General features: G+C 38.9%; 1 protein-coding gene across 4 annotated transcripts in view; it reads right to left on the minus strand.

Moving 5' to 3' along the window:
* Nucleotides 1–17,149, minus strand: part of MPP7 (MAGUK p55 scaffold protein 7) — a 290,238-nt gene that overhangs the window by 42,598 nt on the left and 230,491 nt on the right. For all 4 annotated transcript variants that reach the window (XM_027073705.2, XM_053225441.1, XM_053225440.1 and 1 more), the window contains one exon: nt 13,745–13,915. In XM_027073705.2, coding sequence (XP_026929506.1) covers nt 13,745–13,915 — 171 coding nt within the window. The remainder of the gene's footprint in view (nt 1–13,744; nt 13,916–17,149) is intronic.

Raw genomic sequence — 17,149 nt, forward strand, 5'->3', positions numbered from 1 at the left:
AAGATCAAGCCCTGAGCCTTTCCCTGGTGGCTGAGCCTTTTCCTGAGCATGTGAACGGATCTGAGGGGGAAAGGCCAGGAAAATCAGCCCAGGATACTTTGGGAATAGTTGGCAAATGTTAAGGATGGGGAAGGTGAGAAGTCATGCTATGTACAATGGGGCTATGCCTGCACGGCCAGCTGACCTGACCCAGGGAGGCCTCAGGAAGAAATCTCCAGCTTGAGGCCCTGAAGGTGATCAGGATTTATGTGAACAGTGCACTCTTTTGGTAGATTCAGGCCTAAACTTTCACAAAATATGGAGGTATCAGCTAGCAAAATGAATGATTAGGGCCCTACATTAAAGAAAAGAAAAGTAAGATATTTAGATCCAGCCAATGGTGTCAGTACAGCCCTGATTTTACAGATTGGAAGCAATATTCCACAGTGAGTTAAGAAAGAAATAAAAGAGGATTTTAATGACCCCCACTTTGACCTTAGTCTTACTTTCTAACTAATTTAAGTTCTTGCCAGCTTCTCTCTTAACTCAGACAAAGGGCCTCAAGGGCAAAGCATCCTGCGATGGGAACCCAAACTACCCCCTCAGGCATAAGGACTGCCCCCAGCCCAGAAGACCTGGCATGACTGGCCCCAAGACAATGATGACATGACCTGACCTTCACTGCCCACCTGCATGTACGCACTGACCTGTGTCCCACATCTTCCTTATACAAACCTATGAGTATTTTCAGCACCTTGGAGACGGTCTTTGAGATGCAAGTCCGTGGTCTTCCCACTGCTGGCCTCACTGAAATAAATTTCCTTCTGGTTTCACCACTACTGGTCTCTCTGCCTATGGATTTTGTCAGGAGTAGCTGAACCTGGTCTGTTCGGGCCCCCCGGAGCCAGGTGCTCTCGCACCCCTGCACCCCAGGGCTATAGTTCTGATGAGGCAGGCAGGAGCTGTACTTCTGATTTGTCCAGCCCCATTGAGACTCCCAGGGACAGAGCAGTTGGCCACAGCAGTGCACCAGGGCTCACTGGTCCCTTTCCTGAGCTAGTGGATGTGACAGATGTCCCTGGCAGGGATAACAGGAAGTATTTGCAGCTGCCAAAACCGGTTTCATTTTGAGGACTTTCTTGCTTTTCCTGAAGTGGCATCAGCTGCCTTATTAACAGCATTTGGTGAAACATAAACAAATTAGTAGTAGAGGGCCCCCAAAGATTTGACTCCTGGTAAGTCCCCCTCCCATGATGTTGGCTTCTTTTGAACCATGTTTCAGGTTTTTATAACCTATTAGCTCAGGGTGTGGCAGGGGCCACTGTAATTTGTGAAGGTACCATTGGAAAAAGGAATGGATGAGAGGTAAACAGGAAGCAAGGGTACGCATTTGGGGGAGATCTCTGTTGGAGTTTCTGTGTAATGTATGTGTACAAGATGGGGAATGCTAACTCTATCCCCTCCCAAAGCTCCCTAGGGAGAATACTGGCTGACTGGTCTCCTTTTAGTTATAAACCTAGGACTAAGAAGTAAATGAATTTTCACTGTAACACCACCTAGCATATGTAGATGTTAAGCTCGGAGGAAAGATGACAACTGAATGGCTCTTGGATTCCTTCCTCACATTCAGTTGTCTCCAAGGGGGTTTTGGTTTGGCTCTCCTAGCTTGTCTAGGAAACCATGTGGTTCAGTCAGTGAATTGCCCCCACCCCCACTTTGGGGTAAGCACGAATGCTAACAGAGGTACTCTGGGCTTCATGTAGTCGTAGTTTTGTTTCTTCTGTGTTCTTTCTGAACTTTTGCCTAGGAAGATGGAAAATATTCCTTCAGTTCCCAAAGGAAGTCCATTAGGACATATTGTGAATAAATGGTGCAACCTGAGAAAAAGGCTGTCACGCAGGAGGGAGAGAAAGGACGTGGAGATTAAGGGATGTTAGTCCGAACTTGAAATTCACCTCGGCCTTGCCCGTGGCACCCGTACACGTCTGCCTCTACCTCCCCCTGCTGTTTCTGCAGCATCACCCGTGCAGCTCGTGCAGCTGGCTCTTACACCATCCTCGGTGCCTCCAGTGCCCCTGGCTCCTGCTCCTCCCCCCCTCAGTATCGAGGAGCAAAAAGCACCCCAGGCTGTTGAGCTGCCTCCTTGTGAGGTTCAAATGGAAGCACCTCCCAAGTCAACATGAAGGGGTCCGGGGGGCTCCCCTGGACTTAAACTGCCCACTTAAGATTTCCCCACAGGAGCCCCAGGTAAAACTGACAGTAGGGAACAAACTGGTTGACCTTTTAGTGGTCAGGGGTACAACATATTCGGTATTAAAGCTAATTCAAGGTTGTCGGTTTAATGAAAATAGACACATCTTTAGCATTACCAGCATTTAATATAAACTTTTTATCCTACCAAGGTTTACTAAAGGTCAGATAAGTTCATGTTATCTCTGTTGCAATCTGTCAGCAAAAAGAGGACTTAAAATGATGGTTAATTTGATCTGTCTCATGAAGGTTTCATGGGTAATTGTTAAGAGCAAGTAGGTTAAATTAAAAAAAAAAAGTATACAGCTTTTAGAACCTTTGGTAACCTAAATCTTTGAAGTTTCGCTAGGCTAAATGATATATTGGTTTGAATCCACTGGATGTCTTTTCCAAACAAGATAAAACACTGAAACAGTTACTAAACATACATTTATCAGCTTTTGGTTTCTTACTGCAGAGAAACTGAAGATAAATTTGGGTCTGGGGGCTCCTGGGTGACTCAGTTGGCCGAGTGTCTGACTTGGCTTGGGTCATGATCTCACGGTTCGTGGGTTCGAGCCCCACGTTGGGCTCTGTGCTGACAGCTCAGAGGCTGGAGCCTGCTTCGGATTCTGTGTCTCCCTCTCTCTCTGCCCCTCCCCCACTCATGCTCTGTCTCTCTCTCTCTCTCTTTAAAAAAAAAAAAATTAAAAAAAAAGTTGGGTCTGCTAGTGAAGAATTTTATGCTTAGTCACAAGATTGTATTATGGAAAAACACATGTTTCTAGAAATTATGAAATGTTTCATAAATTTCCAATCTGAAGAATTCTGATGTAACAGTTCACAACTGCTTACTACCTAGTTTTTACTAGAAATTAAGATTTCTAAGCATTACAAATTCTGATAAATGTAATTGAGACTGTTAGAAGTAAGGGCAGCAACTCTGTATGCCAGGAAAATATGATGTATTTTTGATAAGAAAGGTACAAAGAATGAGAACTACATTTTTGTTGAGGAAAAAGAAAGTAATTTTGTCCTACAATGGAAATGGTTATTTAGAGAGAAAAGGCTTAGGACAAAATCTGAATGAAAAACAAAGCTGTAGGATGTTTGTGAAGGGGAATCTTTGGAAAAGAATTTTATGCATGGTCAGGACTAAGACAGGAATGAGTTTTAAAAGTACACCTGTGTAAGAGTGTGTAAGAGCCTGTCTGTTAAAAAGATAAAGTTTTCTTGGATTTGTAAGTCAGCTCTTATAAAAGATTGTAAATGAAGCTGTTTTTTTCCTTTAAGTTTATTTATTTATTTATTCTGAGAGAGGGAGGGAGGGAGAGGGAGGGAGGGAGGGAGGGAGGGGCAGAGAGAGAGAGGGAGAGAGAATCCCAAGCAGGCCCCAAGCTGTCAGCCTGATGTGGGGCTCAAACTCATGAACCATGAGATCATGACCTGAGCCAAAAACCAAGAGTCAGACGCTTAACTGACTGAGCCACCCAGGCGCGTCTGTTTTCTTTCTTAATCTGCTCAGAAAAACAAAGTTTCTATATTTTTTCCTTTTAGGTCTTTGAATACTTAAAGATTCTCAATATTAAAGGAGCTAAGTTTTGCTAACAGCTATATCACCTTTCTATTGCCACCTTGGTTAAACAGATAATTCAGTATTGTTTTATAATGACCTGTAATCCTATTTTGGTATGTGCTTTAAAACTTTGAGGTTTTTAAGAAACTTCCCAAGATTCAAATTCTAACCAAAGTCTTTTTGACTAATTAGGCTTGTTAAGTGACATGGTATGTTAAGTCAGATGGGAACCACTGTCAAACAAATGATACACTTTCTTAGGTTATATCATAAGGGTAAATGCTATAACTGTTTTAGAAATTATATGAAATCCCTAAGTTTCAGTATACCCAGGTATAAGGTCATTATTTGACATTTCTAATTACTGAAATGTTGTCACAGAAATAACTGGATTTCCTTGCCAACTGCGTTATAATGAACTCTGATCAGATCTTTAACCCTGTCCATTTTTGAGTCTTTTGGAATTTACAGTTACTGTTCTGAAGGCCTTGCAATGTGTATTTCATCTTTTAGGAGATTCATGGAGAAGACTTTTGACAAATACAGGTTTCTGGTATCTTTAACATCCTAAAACTGTAAGAATTTCTGGAACTGATGGAAAAAACTGCATTCAAACAAAAGAAATTAGTAACATGGGATTGAATGAATTGAGGAAATTGATTATAGTTTTATGATTCTTACTTGAAACATTGCTAGTTCTCTAATGTTTGCTCTTCCAGATTTAAGAAAACTTTCTCTTAAGATATCTATAGCTTGTAGAAATATAAAGTATTCTTTTGTGAACAAACTGGAGCATTCATCTTTTCTCCCTACCTGATCCCTCCAGAATTCAAAACCTCTCAGTAAGTGTTCTTTCTTTCATGGCAGTTATAATTATTTGCATAAGTTCAAGAAGAATCTGTTCTCCTTGTAATAAGACACCACTGGAAACATTGGTTATATTACACCAAGTCTTTGGCTGGAATGTCATATTTGACAGAGACATGCATAGACTTAGATATGACCAGACAGCTTTGAGGAACTAAGGTGGACTTTGTGAAGCCAACAAAGCCCCTTGGGAATGTTGGCATGATTCCTTGCTGACAGAGTTCCCAGCTGCCTTACCAGGTGAGTAAAGAATGTCACTTCCTGGCAGGTGCAGAAACCTCAGGATATTTGGGGGAACTCAAGAAGAATTCACCCAAATCTACAGGTTCTGCAGGCAAATCCGATGGCAAGTATTTGGCTTGGCTTCTGGTCTTGAGAGGCTATTAAAAGTTCAATCTGAAATTCCTTACAAAAAGTTCCAGCAAAGTAGATTTGTAAGAACTTATAATGGTCAATCACTATTCTTGCTGTGCTTATATAAATACTTAGGTCAGCTTTATTAAAACTGGACCTGCTTTACAAACAAATTAGTCTTCATTTGGCTATCTTTGATGTAGATGAGGTGATTTTAGAGAGAAATATTGTGTTTCAATAACATACCTTTGTAGATGTTACATTCTAGTTTGGCTGTCTTTGAATGTTTGTTGTTTGCCTAAGCTAGACAACTCGAAGTAAACTTCAGGGAAAGTGCCACAACAGCTCATGTATAGATAGTCTTTATGCTTTTACTCTGTGGGGATAATAAAAAGATCCCCGTAGGCACATGATTATTTCAACAGCCAGACAATGAGATGGATTCCCCAACAACTGTGTAACTCAACTATTACCCTGACCAATTCTATGTGGCTGGGATGGCAAAATAGCTCCTCAAAAGCCAGAGCATACCCTACTCCCTGTGGTTAACTACGGACTTGTGGAAGTAAGGCACTCCCTTCCTTATGATGGGACTGGACAATGCACTTGTGGATGCTCCTATCTCCCAGAATGTCTGCTACTTACCAGTGATTGCTCATAATTGGGATACTGTTAAAGCTAGATATTGGGCAAAGAGGGCTTTTTGATTACTTTATCCCTTAGCCATATGTATGTGTCCTAGAAGTCACTTTTGTCGATGTAGAATTACAAGTAGAGGTTTAGCCAACCACACAGTGGCCATCTTTAATCAAACTCGGCACAATGTCACCCTCCTAAATGATAAAACCACAAATTCAAAAAATAGTCCTTCAAAACCAGATGGCCCTTGATATTCTGACTTCAGCCCAAGGAGGAACCTGTGCTCTTATTAAAACAGAATGTTGTATATATATTCCAAATTGCTCAAAGAATGTGTCTGAAGCCATGAAAGATTTAAATAAACACATAATTGCTGTAGATGCTCTGACTCTAGATCCTTTTGGCAGCCAACTAACTTTAAATCTTTCCAAACGGTAATATACCCTGCTATAAGCACTGCTAGACTTCTTGTCCTTTTTCTTTTTGGTTGTTGACTTTTTGTATTTGTCAAACAGGAGCCTGGGCTATCCATACCAGCATGGAGGTACCTTATTATGTATTTCAGGAGAGACTCAGGAAGCAAAATTCTCCCACCCTGTCAAAGTCTTCCATTCCAAAATCCCTAGGTCATCCTCTGGTCATCAGGAAGTAGCTACAGAAGAAATGACCACTGTCCCCTTTCCCTCCATAGAAATGGAATGGTGCTTTGACAGTGGGGATCTGAAAGAGGATTTTACCTCCATTTTGACCTATCTTTAAAACAAGATAATGATCAACTTGATCTTTACTGCCTACTGGCATGTACCCACCAACCAGTGTCCCACATTTTTCTTACATAAACCTACAAGTATTCTCAGCACTTTGGAGATAGTCTTTGAGATGTTAGTTCACTGTCTTCCCAGTGCTGGCCTCCCTGAAATAAATTCCTTTCTTGTTTCACCTCCACTTGTCTCTCTGTCTCTGGATTTCATCATTAGTGAGTGGCCGAATCTAGTCTGTTTGGGATCCCTGGAGCTGGGTGCTCTTGTACCCTTAGGCTCCCATTACAGAAGGCTCTGGTCTTGAATTATTTAGGTATGAATCATCTCTACAACTTAGTAGCTGTGTGATCTTGGGCAAAGTAACTTCTCCTCTTTGTGCTTCAGTTTCTTCTTCTGCGGGGATTATACAAATATTTACCTCATAGTCATAGTGAGGACTGGATAAAATAATACATGCATAGCCCTTAGCTCAATGCCCGGCACACAATACATATTGGTTACTATTATTGTACAGGATAGGACCCACTTGAGAAAAGATAAAATTTAAAAACTCAGTTGGGACTGTTTGAAAGCAGTTAGGAACAGGAGAGGATAATGAAACATTATAGTTAGATTTTAGTAGTAGAGAAATCTAAGTAGTAAAAATGGATATTTGGTTGTCATTGAAGTAATGCAATTAATTATTTACTCAAGGCAGGAAAACACCAAAGAGTGAAGAAACACGAGCAGGGGAGAAGCACATAGCAAAGGAACTGTGAATCTTCACTGGCTATACCACTTGGAAGTGTCAACATTTCGCATCTCAAGTTTAGGACTATCTTGAGGGCAAGCCTCCTGTTGGGAGATAAAGGGGACATCTCCTCTGAGAACCAAGCCTCAGAAACTTAAGGAATTCCAAGCAAGAGACAGAGAAAGAACAGTCACTGCAGCATGAGTGACATCATAGGGCTTAAAAAAAAAAAAAAAAAAGGACTATAGGATCCTGCTGGGAATGTAAAAATACAGTGAGAAGAGCAAGCAGTTTGTCTGTCAGGAAGTAAGGCATGAGGCCCACAGGACAGAGTCCACACAGAATTCAGAATCAGGTGCCAGGAACCCAAAGATCAATGGGCAAAGGGGATTTAGGGCAACTTAACTGCATACAATTAAACTAACCTCTCCACTGAAGATTTCAGCCAGATGAATTTTAGTTCAATGATTGTGGACCTAGACAACTAGCATTTATGTAAAGCAGCAGCCAAAATACCGTAGATCATTCTGTGACTTGGAGCGGACAGTGGAATGTTGTGATAACATATTTCCGGGAGAATAACTTTAGCAAAAGGTAGTCCAGATGGTGCTGTGGTATTCTGTCCTGATAACTGTTTACCGTTTAAAACTTTGAGGAGGAGACTTGAAAGTTAGAGTAGTATCACTCAATTCTGAGGAGGCTGATCAAAGCATGCCAGTGAGGAGAGGCAAATTGCATCTGTGACAGTTTATAGCTTGGAGAGTTCAAGCTCCACTCTGGTGAGGTAAGCATTCTACAAGCTATCTCTTGCACTGATCACCATTAAAACCCCTGGACAGCACACAAAAAGCAACAACCTGAAGACTCTGAAAAGCAAACAAAAGCAGGAAGAATATAGAAGGATATCAAATCTGGAGAGGTGACCCCTCCCCCCCACCCCAAGGGGAAAAGTTTCCCTTTTTATTTTTCCATCTGTTCTTAGACTTTCTCCAGAGGATGAGTCCCCATCTCAGAGCTGTCCAAGGGGCAGTGGACTGAATAGCTAAGACCCCACAAAAGTTGTGGGCTTACCCCTCCTTAGGCTGTGCATGAGTGAGATGAACCCAAAGCAGCACAACTAAGATTTAAACCATTGCGTAAGTCTCTGGCTAACACAAGTGTCACATGCAAGGAACAGACCCAAAGCAGCATAGCAAAGACTTGAAAACTGAACTGAGGCAAACAGACTAAGCCTAACCAGGCTGATAGCCTGCTAAAAAATTTAACATTTTCCAGAGGGATATAATAAATCCAAAGTCTATACAAAATAATGTTAAAAATGTCCAGGATACAGAACAAAAGTAATTTGATGCACAAAGATGATGATTTGCAAAAACAAAACAAAACAAAAACAAAAACAATTTACAGATGCCAACCACAAGATGAGCCTGACACCAGAATTATCCAAAACAATAAAGATGCTATCTTAAGTAACCATCGTGAGTCTAAAGTAAACACACTTGAAACGAATGTAAAAATAAAGTTCTTACCAGATAAGCAAAAGCTATGAAAAAGAATTGGTAATTTCACAATTGAAAAAAAAAATCACAGTATCTGAAAGAAAATTATTTGGTCAGTGGGCTAAATAGCAAAACAGTGATAATAAGGATAGAGTCAGAGATTTTGAAGATTAATCAAAAGAAATGGTCATATCTGAAAAACAGAAACAGTAAAAAAAATAATAGTAATTACAGCATCAGGAAACTGTGAGATAATACTAAAGGGTCCAACACATGTCCTATCACAGTCCCATAAGTAGAGGGGAAAGAGGTTAGGACAAAAAGAAAAAAAAAATCTTTGAAAAAATAATGGCCAAAATTTTCCAAAATTTTGTCAAAGTCATAAATTTATAGATTTCAGATGTTTGGTAAACTCAGGCACATTAAACTAAAAATAAAGCACATATAGATACATCATAATCCAACTGCTTAAAATCAAAGATAAAAAAAAACACCTCAAAAGTAACTAGAGAATAATTACACACAAATAAAGCAAAAAAGTCATCAGATATATTAAAATCAAATAAGTCAAAAAACCCAAAAGAAGTCAGAAAAGGGGAACAGAGAAATAAACAAAATACAAAGGGATAAACAGAAAACAAATAGACCTAAAATGAAAATAATAGAGCTGCACTGAACCATATCAATAGTTTATATTAAATATAAATGGTCCAAACATACCAATTAAACATATAGATTATGAGACTGGATAACTACAGCAACACCCAAGACTATGCTATCTATAAAAAACAAACCAACAAATCCACTTTATTTTATTTTTATTTTTTTAACGTTTATTCATTTTTGAGACAGAGAGAGAAAGAGCATGAATGGGGGAAGGTCAGAGAGAGGGAGACACAGAATCTGAAACAGGCTCCAGGCTCTGAGCTGTCAGCACAGAGCCCGATGCGGGGCTCGAACTCATGGACCGCGAGATCGTGACCTGATCCGAAGTCGGACGCCCAACTGACCAAGCCACCCAGGCACCCCCAAATCCACTTTAATAATAAACACACAGATGGGTTAAAATAAAAGGATGGGGAAAGATACACTATGCAAGCAATAAGCAAAGGAAAACTTGAGTGGCTATTACATATCATACAAGGCAGACTTCAAGAAATTACATAATAAAAAGGCCAAATCATTAAGAAAACATAACACTCCTAAATGTGTGTACACTTGACAACAGAGCTTCTAAATATCTTAAGTACAAGCTGACTGATATGAAGAGAAATAGACAAATCTACAATTAAAGAGAATTTAACACTCCTTTCTCAACAACTAACAGAACAAGTAGACAAAAAATCAGTAAGGATATAAAAGACCTGAATAATATTATCAACCAACTTGACTTAAATAACATGTATTGATCACTCTGTCCAACAATGGCAGAATCCACATTCTTTTTAAGTGCACACAGAACACCAGAGGACATGGACCATATCCTGGGTACCCCTGCCCCGCCAAAATCTGATAAACTTAAAAGAATTGGTACCATAGAAAGTGTACTATCTGACCATAGTGAAGTTAAACAAGAAATCAATAACAGAAAGATGATAATCCCGAAGTATTTGGAAATTAATACACTCTAAACTCATGGATCAAAGAAATCACAAAGGAAAAAGAAAATATTCTGATCTGTGTGGTATGTTAACAAAACACAGCAGATCAAAATTTGTAGTATGAAGTACTTAGAAGGAAATTATAAATTTATGCCTAACAATAGTTAAATCTTTAAAAAAAGTGTTTCTAGTCAATAGTCTAAGATTCAACTTTATGAAACTAGAAAAAGAGAAAATTAAATGGATCCAAAGTAAGCAAAGGAAGGAAATAATAAAGAGCACAAGTCAATAAAACTTAGAAAATAGAAAAAAAAATTTAATGTACAAGTGGTTTTATAAAAAATCAATAAATTAGAAAAAGAGCTAAGGTACCTAGACTGTATGAAGGCCAGAAATCATCCTCACTCTTCTGTTTTCCACGCCTGTGTAATTCCCTCTCCTTGACTGTAGGCAAAACCTGTTATTAGCTTCTAACCAATAGAACATGGAATATTTTGCCTTATTCCTTTCTCAGTTAATACAATTTAATGAAGCTACCATGTTGCATAGGCTCACATGGCAAAGAACTGAGAGCACATTATGAACTCTGCCAACAACCACATACATGGTTTTAGAAGCAGATCCTTTAACAGTCTAGCATTCAAATGAGAAGACTACCTCATGGCAAGGCTTGAGCACAGCCTTAAGAGACTTATGAGATATCCTGAAGCAGAGGACCCAGCTAAGCCATGCCTAAACTCTCCAAATTTTGACCCACAGAAACATTCAGATAATAAGTATGCACTACTTAAAAGTCACTAAATTTGTAGTAACCTGTTAGGCAGCAATAGATACCGGATGTAAGAGTGAAGACATAAATTACCAATAATAAGAATGAAAGTGGAGACATTACTACAGACCTTACAGAAAGTTAAAGGATATTAAGGAAATATTATGAACAACTTTATGCTTATATAATTGGCCATTTAGGTGAAATGGACAAATCGCTTCGAAGACACAAACTGCCAAAATTCATTCAGAAAGACACCCTGAATAGTCGTGTGTGTGTGTGTGTGTGTGTATAAAGGTAGAAAGATGCACTCTTCACATGCTCTCTTCCTCTCCCCGTTCGTCCTCTTCCCTACTTTTTAAAAGAAGAAATTAAATTTGTAGTTAAAAACCTCCCCAAAAGGCTCCAAGCCAAGGTGTGGTTTTGTTGTATAATTCTACCAAACATTTTAAAGGAAAATAAGTAATTCTATACAAGCTCTCCTGGAAAAGTAAAGAGGAGAAAACACTCCCCAACACATTTTATAAATGTGGCATTATCTTAATACAAAAAGCAGATGAAAACAAATTTAAGAAAACTACAGACCAGCAAATTGAACCTAGTACTGTGCAGAAGGCTAATACATCATGCAAAGCTCATTCAACACACAAAAACTAGTCAATGCAGTTCACCATTTCAACAGATCAAATAAGAAAAACCATATAATCATCTCAACAGATGCAGAAAAAAATCCATTTGACAAAATTCAACATCAATTCATGATAAATACTCTCAGCAAACTAACAATAGACGGGAATTTTCTTAACCTGGTAAAGGGCATCTATAAAAAAACCTACAACTAATATACTTCATGGTGAAAGATTGAGTACTTTCTTCCTAAGATTGACAACAAAGCAAAGATGGTCTCACTACTCCCATTCATCATCATACTGGAGAGTCTAAAGTAAAGAGAGAATACAACACGAATAAAGATGAAAATACCTACAACAAAGAAATAAAATTGTCTCTGGTCACAGATAACAAGATTATCTACATAAAAAAATTCAAGGCATCCACAAAAAAGATACTAGAAACCTCCTTTAAGAACTATAGAGAAGGTTGTGACATCTGTATATAGCGCCATTTAACAAAAGTGCACGGCTACTTCTAACATGCATGAGGCCAACATCCCCCTAACCTCTTTTCCTTTGGAAGATTCTAGGGAGTATTTATTTTCCATAACCATCAAGCATCTTTAGTTGCTTGTGACTATGATTTACTTTTATTCTTCCCTGCATTACTATTCAGACCCATAGTTTATCTTCATCTATCTTTCCTTCCTCACCCCGAAGGTTAGCACCTACAGGAAAGAAAAAGAGATCAAAGTCTATTCTGCTTTCCTCTTTCAATTTGATCCCCCGGGGAAACCAAAAGTAGCACAGATGTAACAGTAACTCCTCAGTTACAGAGAGTCCTCAGATTTAAGGAGAAACAGGAAATTATGCTATCTTTGCCTTTTTATCACAAGGCATCTCTCATCAGATAAGCAGCAGACCTTGGCTGAAGAGCAGAAGATGCAACGGGGATGGAAGAGATGCTGCTAAGATGGGTGCTGGGAGGGACACGGGTAGAAAAGGACCAGGGAGTCCAAGTAGCCCCCATGAGGCACAAAAGGATTTAGAACTGGGGAACACTTATATTCCTCTTAGCCCAACTCTATAGGGACTGGAAGCTGGGGTATTGCAGGCTCTACAGTAAACATAAAAACAGATGTAGAATGTTCCTCCAGGTGGGGCTTGGGGGGTGCTTTCATATCCATTGATTAGAAGAAGGGGACACTGTTAATAAGGGAAACTCTGCAGTATGTGAGTGTTTCTAAATCATGCAAATGATGTGACTATCTCTTCCAGTGCCATCAGGTGTGAGAAACTGCATCATTTCCCAGTCATCACCACTATCAAGAGTATGTGCTGTAACCTCTCAGAGGACTGTGTCAATACAAGGGGTGACTCTTTAGCGTTTCCATTTATTCTCATCCCCATCATGATCGTCTTCAGTTTATGAAGGAATAATTACCAACAGATACCAGGCCCCTTTATTCTTATCCACACCCCCCCCCATCATTGGTTTTGATCACTGGAGCTTAATTACCTGTTTCCAAATTTTTAAAGAAATGGCAACCAGAATGAGGTGCGTGGAGTAACACGGAGGTCACGACTGCACGCATGGCTATGAAGAGTGGATCAGACAGACGCTAGAACGTGACTATGAGTCAAACCAGCCAACGTTTATGGAAATCACCACATATATTTATTAATTGCTTTAAGCAGTTTCATGAACTGACTCTCCAGCTTTAAATACTTCAGAGCTCTGCTGAAATAGTTTATTTCACTGAAGGCCTAAGTGCCATAAGAAGTTCCACCATGGCTACTGCCTCAAAATGATGTGAAAGACACCATGTTACATTAACAAATATTAGTTTCTATTACTTAGTTACGCTGATTTACTTTACTATATTGCGATGTGTTTTCTATCCCCCCTTACAGAGGTCCCACTAAAATGCCAGTGCCATTCTTCATAGACATCTTAAGTCTCACGAATGTCATAGGAGTACAAAAGACTGAAATGTCATTTTAGAGACCAAACAAAAAGTGTTCAAAATGAGATTTGTGGCTTGAAATCTTCAAGCATAATGCCCTTTGATGTTAAATTCTTACCACCTCACTTATTTCATCAGAATTAATACAAAAGACACACTTACCAACCAAGACAACAAGTCTGTATTTTTCATTAGTTTGCCGCCGATAGGGTGTCACTTCCTCATAGGTAGGCACATCAGCTGTATCGTACTGGTCACTCTTCTTGCATTCATACATGGACTTATTTGTTTTCTTATCTTTTCTACTAAGACGGAAACTTCTCCTAAAACCAGCTGCAAAAATATATATACATATATATATTTTTTTAGTAGTAAGAACTAAAGAAAGAAACCTCAAAAAGACAAAAATTAAAAAACCCTCAAATCTGGCTGGATTTTATGAACCATAAGGCTGTTACAAGTATATTTTGTAACAGACAAAAACAAAGATACTTCACAATTTCATTAAAACAATTTATAAGAGAATTGTCTAACATTTATCTTTGTAGTTTTATAAATTTTATTCAGTTCCAAACCATAAAGAGTTCTTTCCAGAAATCAATGAGTAAAATACATACAAAGCAAAGTAAGTTGGAAATCATAATTTATCATGGATTAACTGATGAACACATTTGATAAGCAAAAAGCTAAAAGCCCTATAAAAATGTCAAATATAAATGATGACTTCATTCATAAACACTAGAATATTTTGTTTTGTATTGTAAGCATAACCTAACAACATACCTGTTGCACAGACAAGCATCTATTGTTGAATAAAAAGAAAACTAAATTAGGGACAGCTCAGTGTCAAACATGCCTATACATGGATCAGGCTGACGGAACGAGCCAGTCACAAAGAGCAAGTTCTTTAACTTTTATGAGACTCCAATGGAGGGGGAGTAAATGACCAAGTCCAGGTCCTTTTTCTTCCATGGAACATCTATGGTTTTATAATTTGAAGCCTACTGAAATTTGGAAATAAGATTCATAGTCTCGACTGTGTACTCCCATCAATAGATCACATGATCTTTTGCTAAAATTATTTTAGAAGTACTTCAATAAATTTGATGTCTGCTTCAGGAGACCTCTCCAGCTCACTGCTACCATTTTTCACACCAAGAGCTCCAAAAGCTGAGGCAAAAGTTCTTTTTCTCAGTCAATCCCCATTTCATTCTGCTTGCCCTTCGTGTTGTTGCATCACTCAGGTTTTACTTCCTTTCTAGAATAGTGATGCTTATCATACACAGTATGATTGCATCCATATAAACAGTATGAATTCGGCAAGAAGTGCAATCAGTTCTTGACCTAACCAACCCTCAAAATCCAGACTTTGAGGAAGAGAAAACTGTTCTGCTTATTGAAACGTTTTATAAATATATATAGTTGTATATATAGTTGTATACGTATTTATATATATACATACATATATGTGTACATACACATATATATACACATATATCCATATATATGCATATATGTATCAGCTCCATAGTACAAAGCAAAATGCACATTTTTAAAATTAAAAAGTACATTTTTAAATGTAAAGAAATACATTCTCTTAGAAAATGATATTTTTTCTCTTGAAAAAATACTGATCAAATTTGATCAGTAAAATAATTTTTAAATAGAGGTATTTTATAATAAAATGCAAGAATGTTAAAACTGTTTTGTTTGAATTTTAGGAACCATAATGAAAAAGAATATTACCATTGGATTTAAGAAATTAATAGGATTCAAAATAAAGGCCAGTATTGAAAACAATTATCAATAACCATGGAGTTATATACCACTCACCTTACGGGTTCACAGTTTAACAAAAAACCAGCCAGGCTATTAAGAATCGGGAGATATAACTTCATCTGATAGTATATTTCTGTGGCCTACCACGAGTCATTCTGATTTTGAGATACTTGGATTATTTGAGGAAAAAGATTTACAAAGGATTTGAGACCAGAGTTAATCACTCCAAAGCTCTCATATCAAAGGCACAAGGCAAAGAGAAAAAGGCAAATTGGACAAGTGATAAAACATTGGTATTTCTCAAAGAAGGATGAGATTCCAGGGAAGCACAGGGGGAAATGAGCCAACCAGGCCCCAGGATGAAGAAAAAGTGTCAATTCTAAAAGCACACAGGCAGGCAGGATTTAAACTTCTATATAAAGGGTCATAGAAAGTTGTTTATTATCGTGTCTCTTTTCAGGATATTGGGGAAAGGGTCTCAAGAGGTTCCCTTACATCTGAGTCCTCACAACGTCACCCCAGAAGTGGGAGGGATCCTTACAACCCCCACCAGAGCTTTAGCGCAATGCTTCTCAGACCAATTTGCAGAAATTAGTTATGCCATCCCAACCCACCCCCACCCCCATTGCTGTCACCTGTGACTGCTGGCTCACTCTGGAATCCAGTAGAAGATGGCTCCTGGTTGAGCACAAAAATTACACATCAGCTATTCTAATTCTTTGATGCTGGTGTTTCAGAGTGTTCGAATTTCAGGTTCCCATGGTTCTTGTCTCATGTAAGGCAATTAGAGGATAAGGAGGTAGAAAGGGAAACTTCTTCGTGGTTATTGCTTGCATGGAGGGAGGGTTTTACTCAAGTCACTAACAAACTTATGTCCCAGGAATGACTCTAAGTAGGACATAAATGCTTCATCCAAAGCAAATGAAGTCCAAGAGTGAAAACCTGAAAAAATTTCTGAGCCACGAATTCTAGCTGAATCCTGCATTTCAGTGAAAGTGTTTACCTGAGTTTTTTACAATTAACGGAAGCTTTTACTTTCGTTATAAACAGTAAAGAGATGGTGGGGAAAAGAGAGAAGGTAATCAGATTTCTGGTGTGAGGTTCTCGGGACATCAGAGATGGGGACCGTGGTCCATAGGGTTAGTTTGGTGACACTCACTGTAGGGTGCTTGATACAAGTTTTCCTAATTCAAGTAATTTAAAAAGGCAATAGCAAAACCCTACTTCGTTCCTGTTTCATTCTCTTAATGTAATTTCAACAAAGAAAGGAGGACACATTTGGTACTGTCATAAGAGAAAATTCTAAGAGGCAGACGTAAGGACCAAATACCGCATACAAAGACACAGTGCTGCAAGGAACCTGGGAGACCATCTGGCCCGTTACATCCTCACTCCCTGGCCACACAGACGTCACAGACGTCACTGCACTTGCCCGCGCACCATGACACGTCCTGACCTCATTCACGTCAGTTTTCCAGGTGGCAACTACCGAGTGACTAGAACTCCCACAGGTTGTGAAGCTGAAGTGTCTTGACCCAAAACACTCACAAAAGAAAAATGGCAGTCAGGTCGTCACGCCAATTCTATTAGAGCAGCAGCAGCAGTCCTGAGTGCTAAAAATCGAGGACCACAGGTGGCCAGGTCTGGGTCACCACAGGCTCTGACACAGCTGTGTGATTTGCCAACTTTTTCAAAAACTTACCTGAAGGCTCATTCCTCAACTTTAAAATGAGTATAACAGTATCCACCTTACAGGGTTGTTAAGGATTAAACAAGCAATTCCTATAA

The sequence above is a fragment of the Acinonyx jubatus genome, chromosome B4, assembly GCF_027475565.1.
Source record: "Acinonyx jubatus isolate Ajub_Pintada_27869175 chromosome B4, VMU_Ajub_asm_v1.0, whole genome shotgun sequence".
In the NCBI taxonomy this organism is placed as follows: domain Eukaryota; kingdom Metazoa; phylum Chordata; class Mammalia; order Carnivora; family Felidae; genus Acinonyx; species Acinonyx jubatus.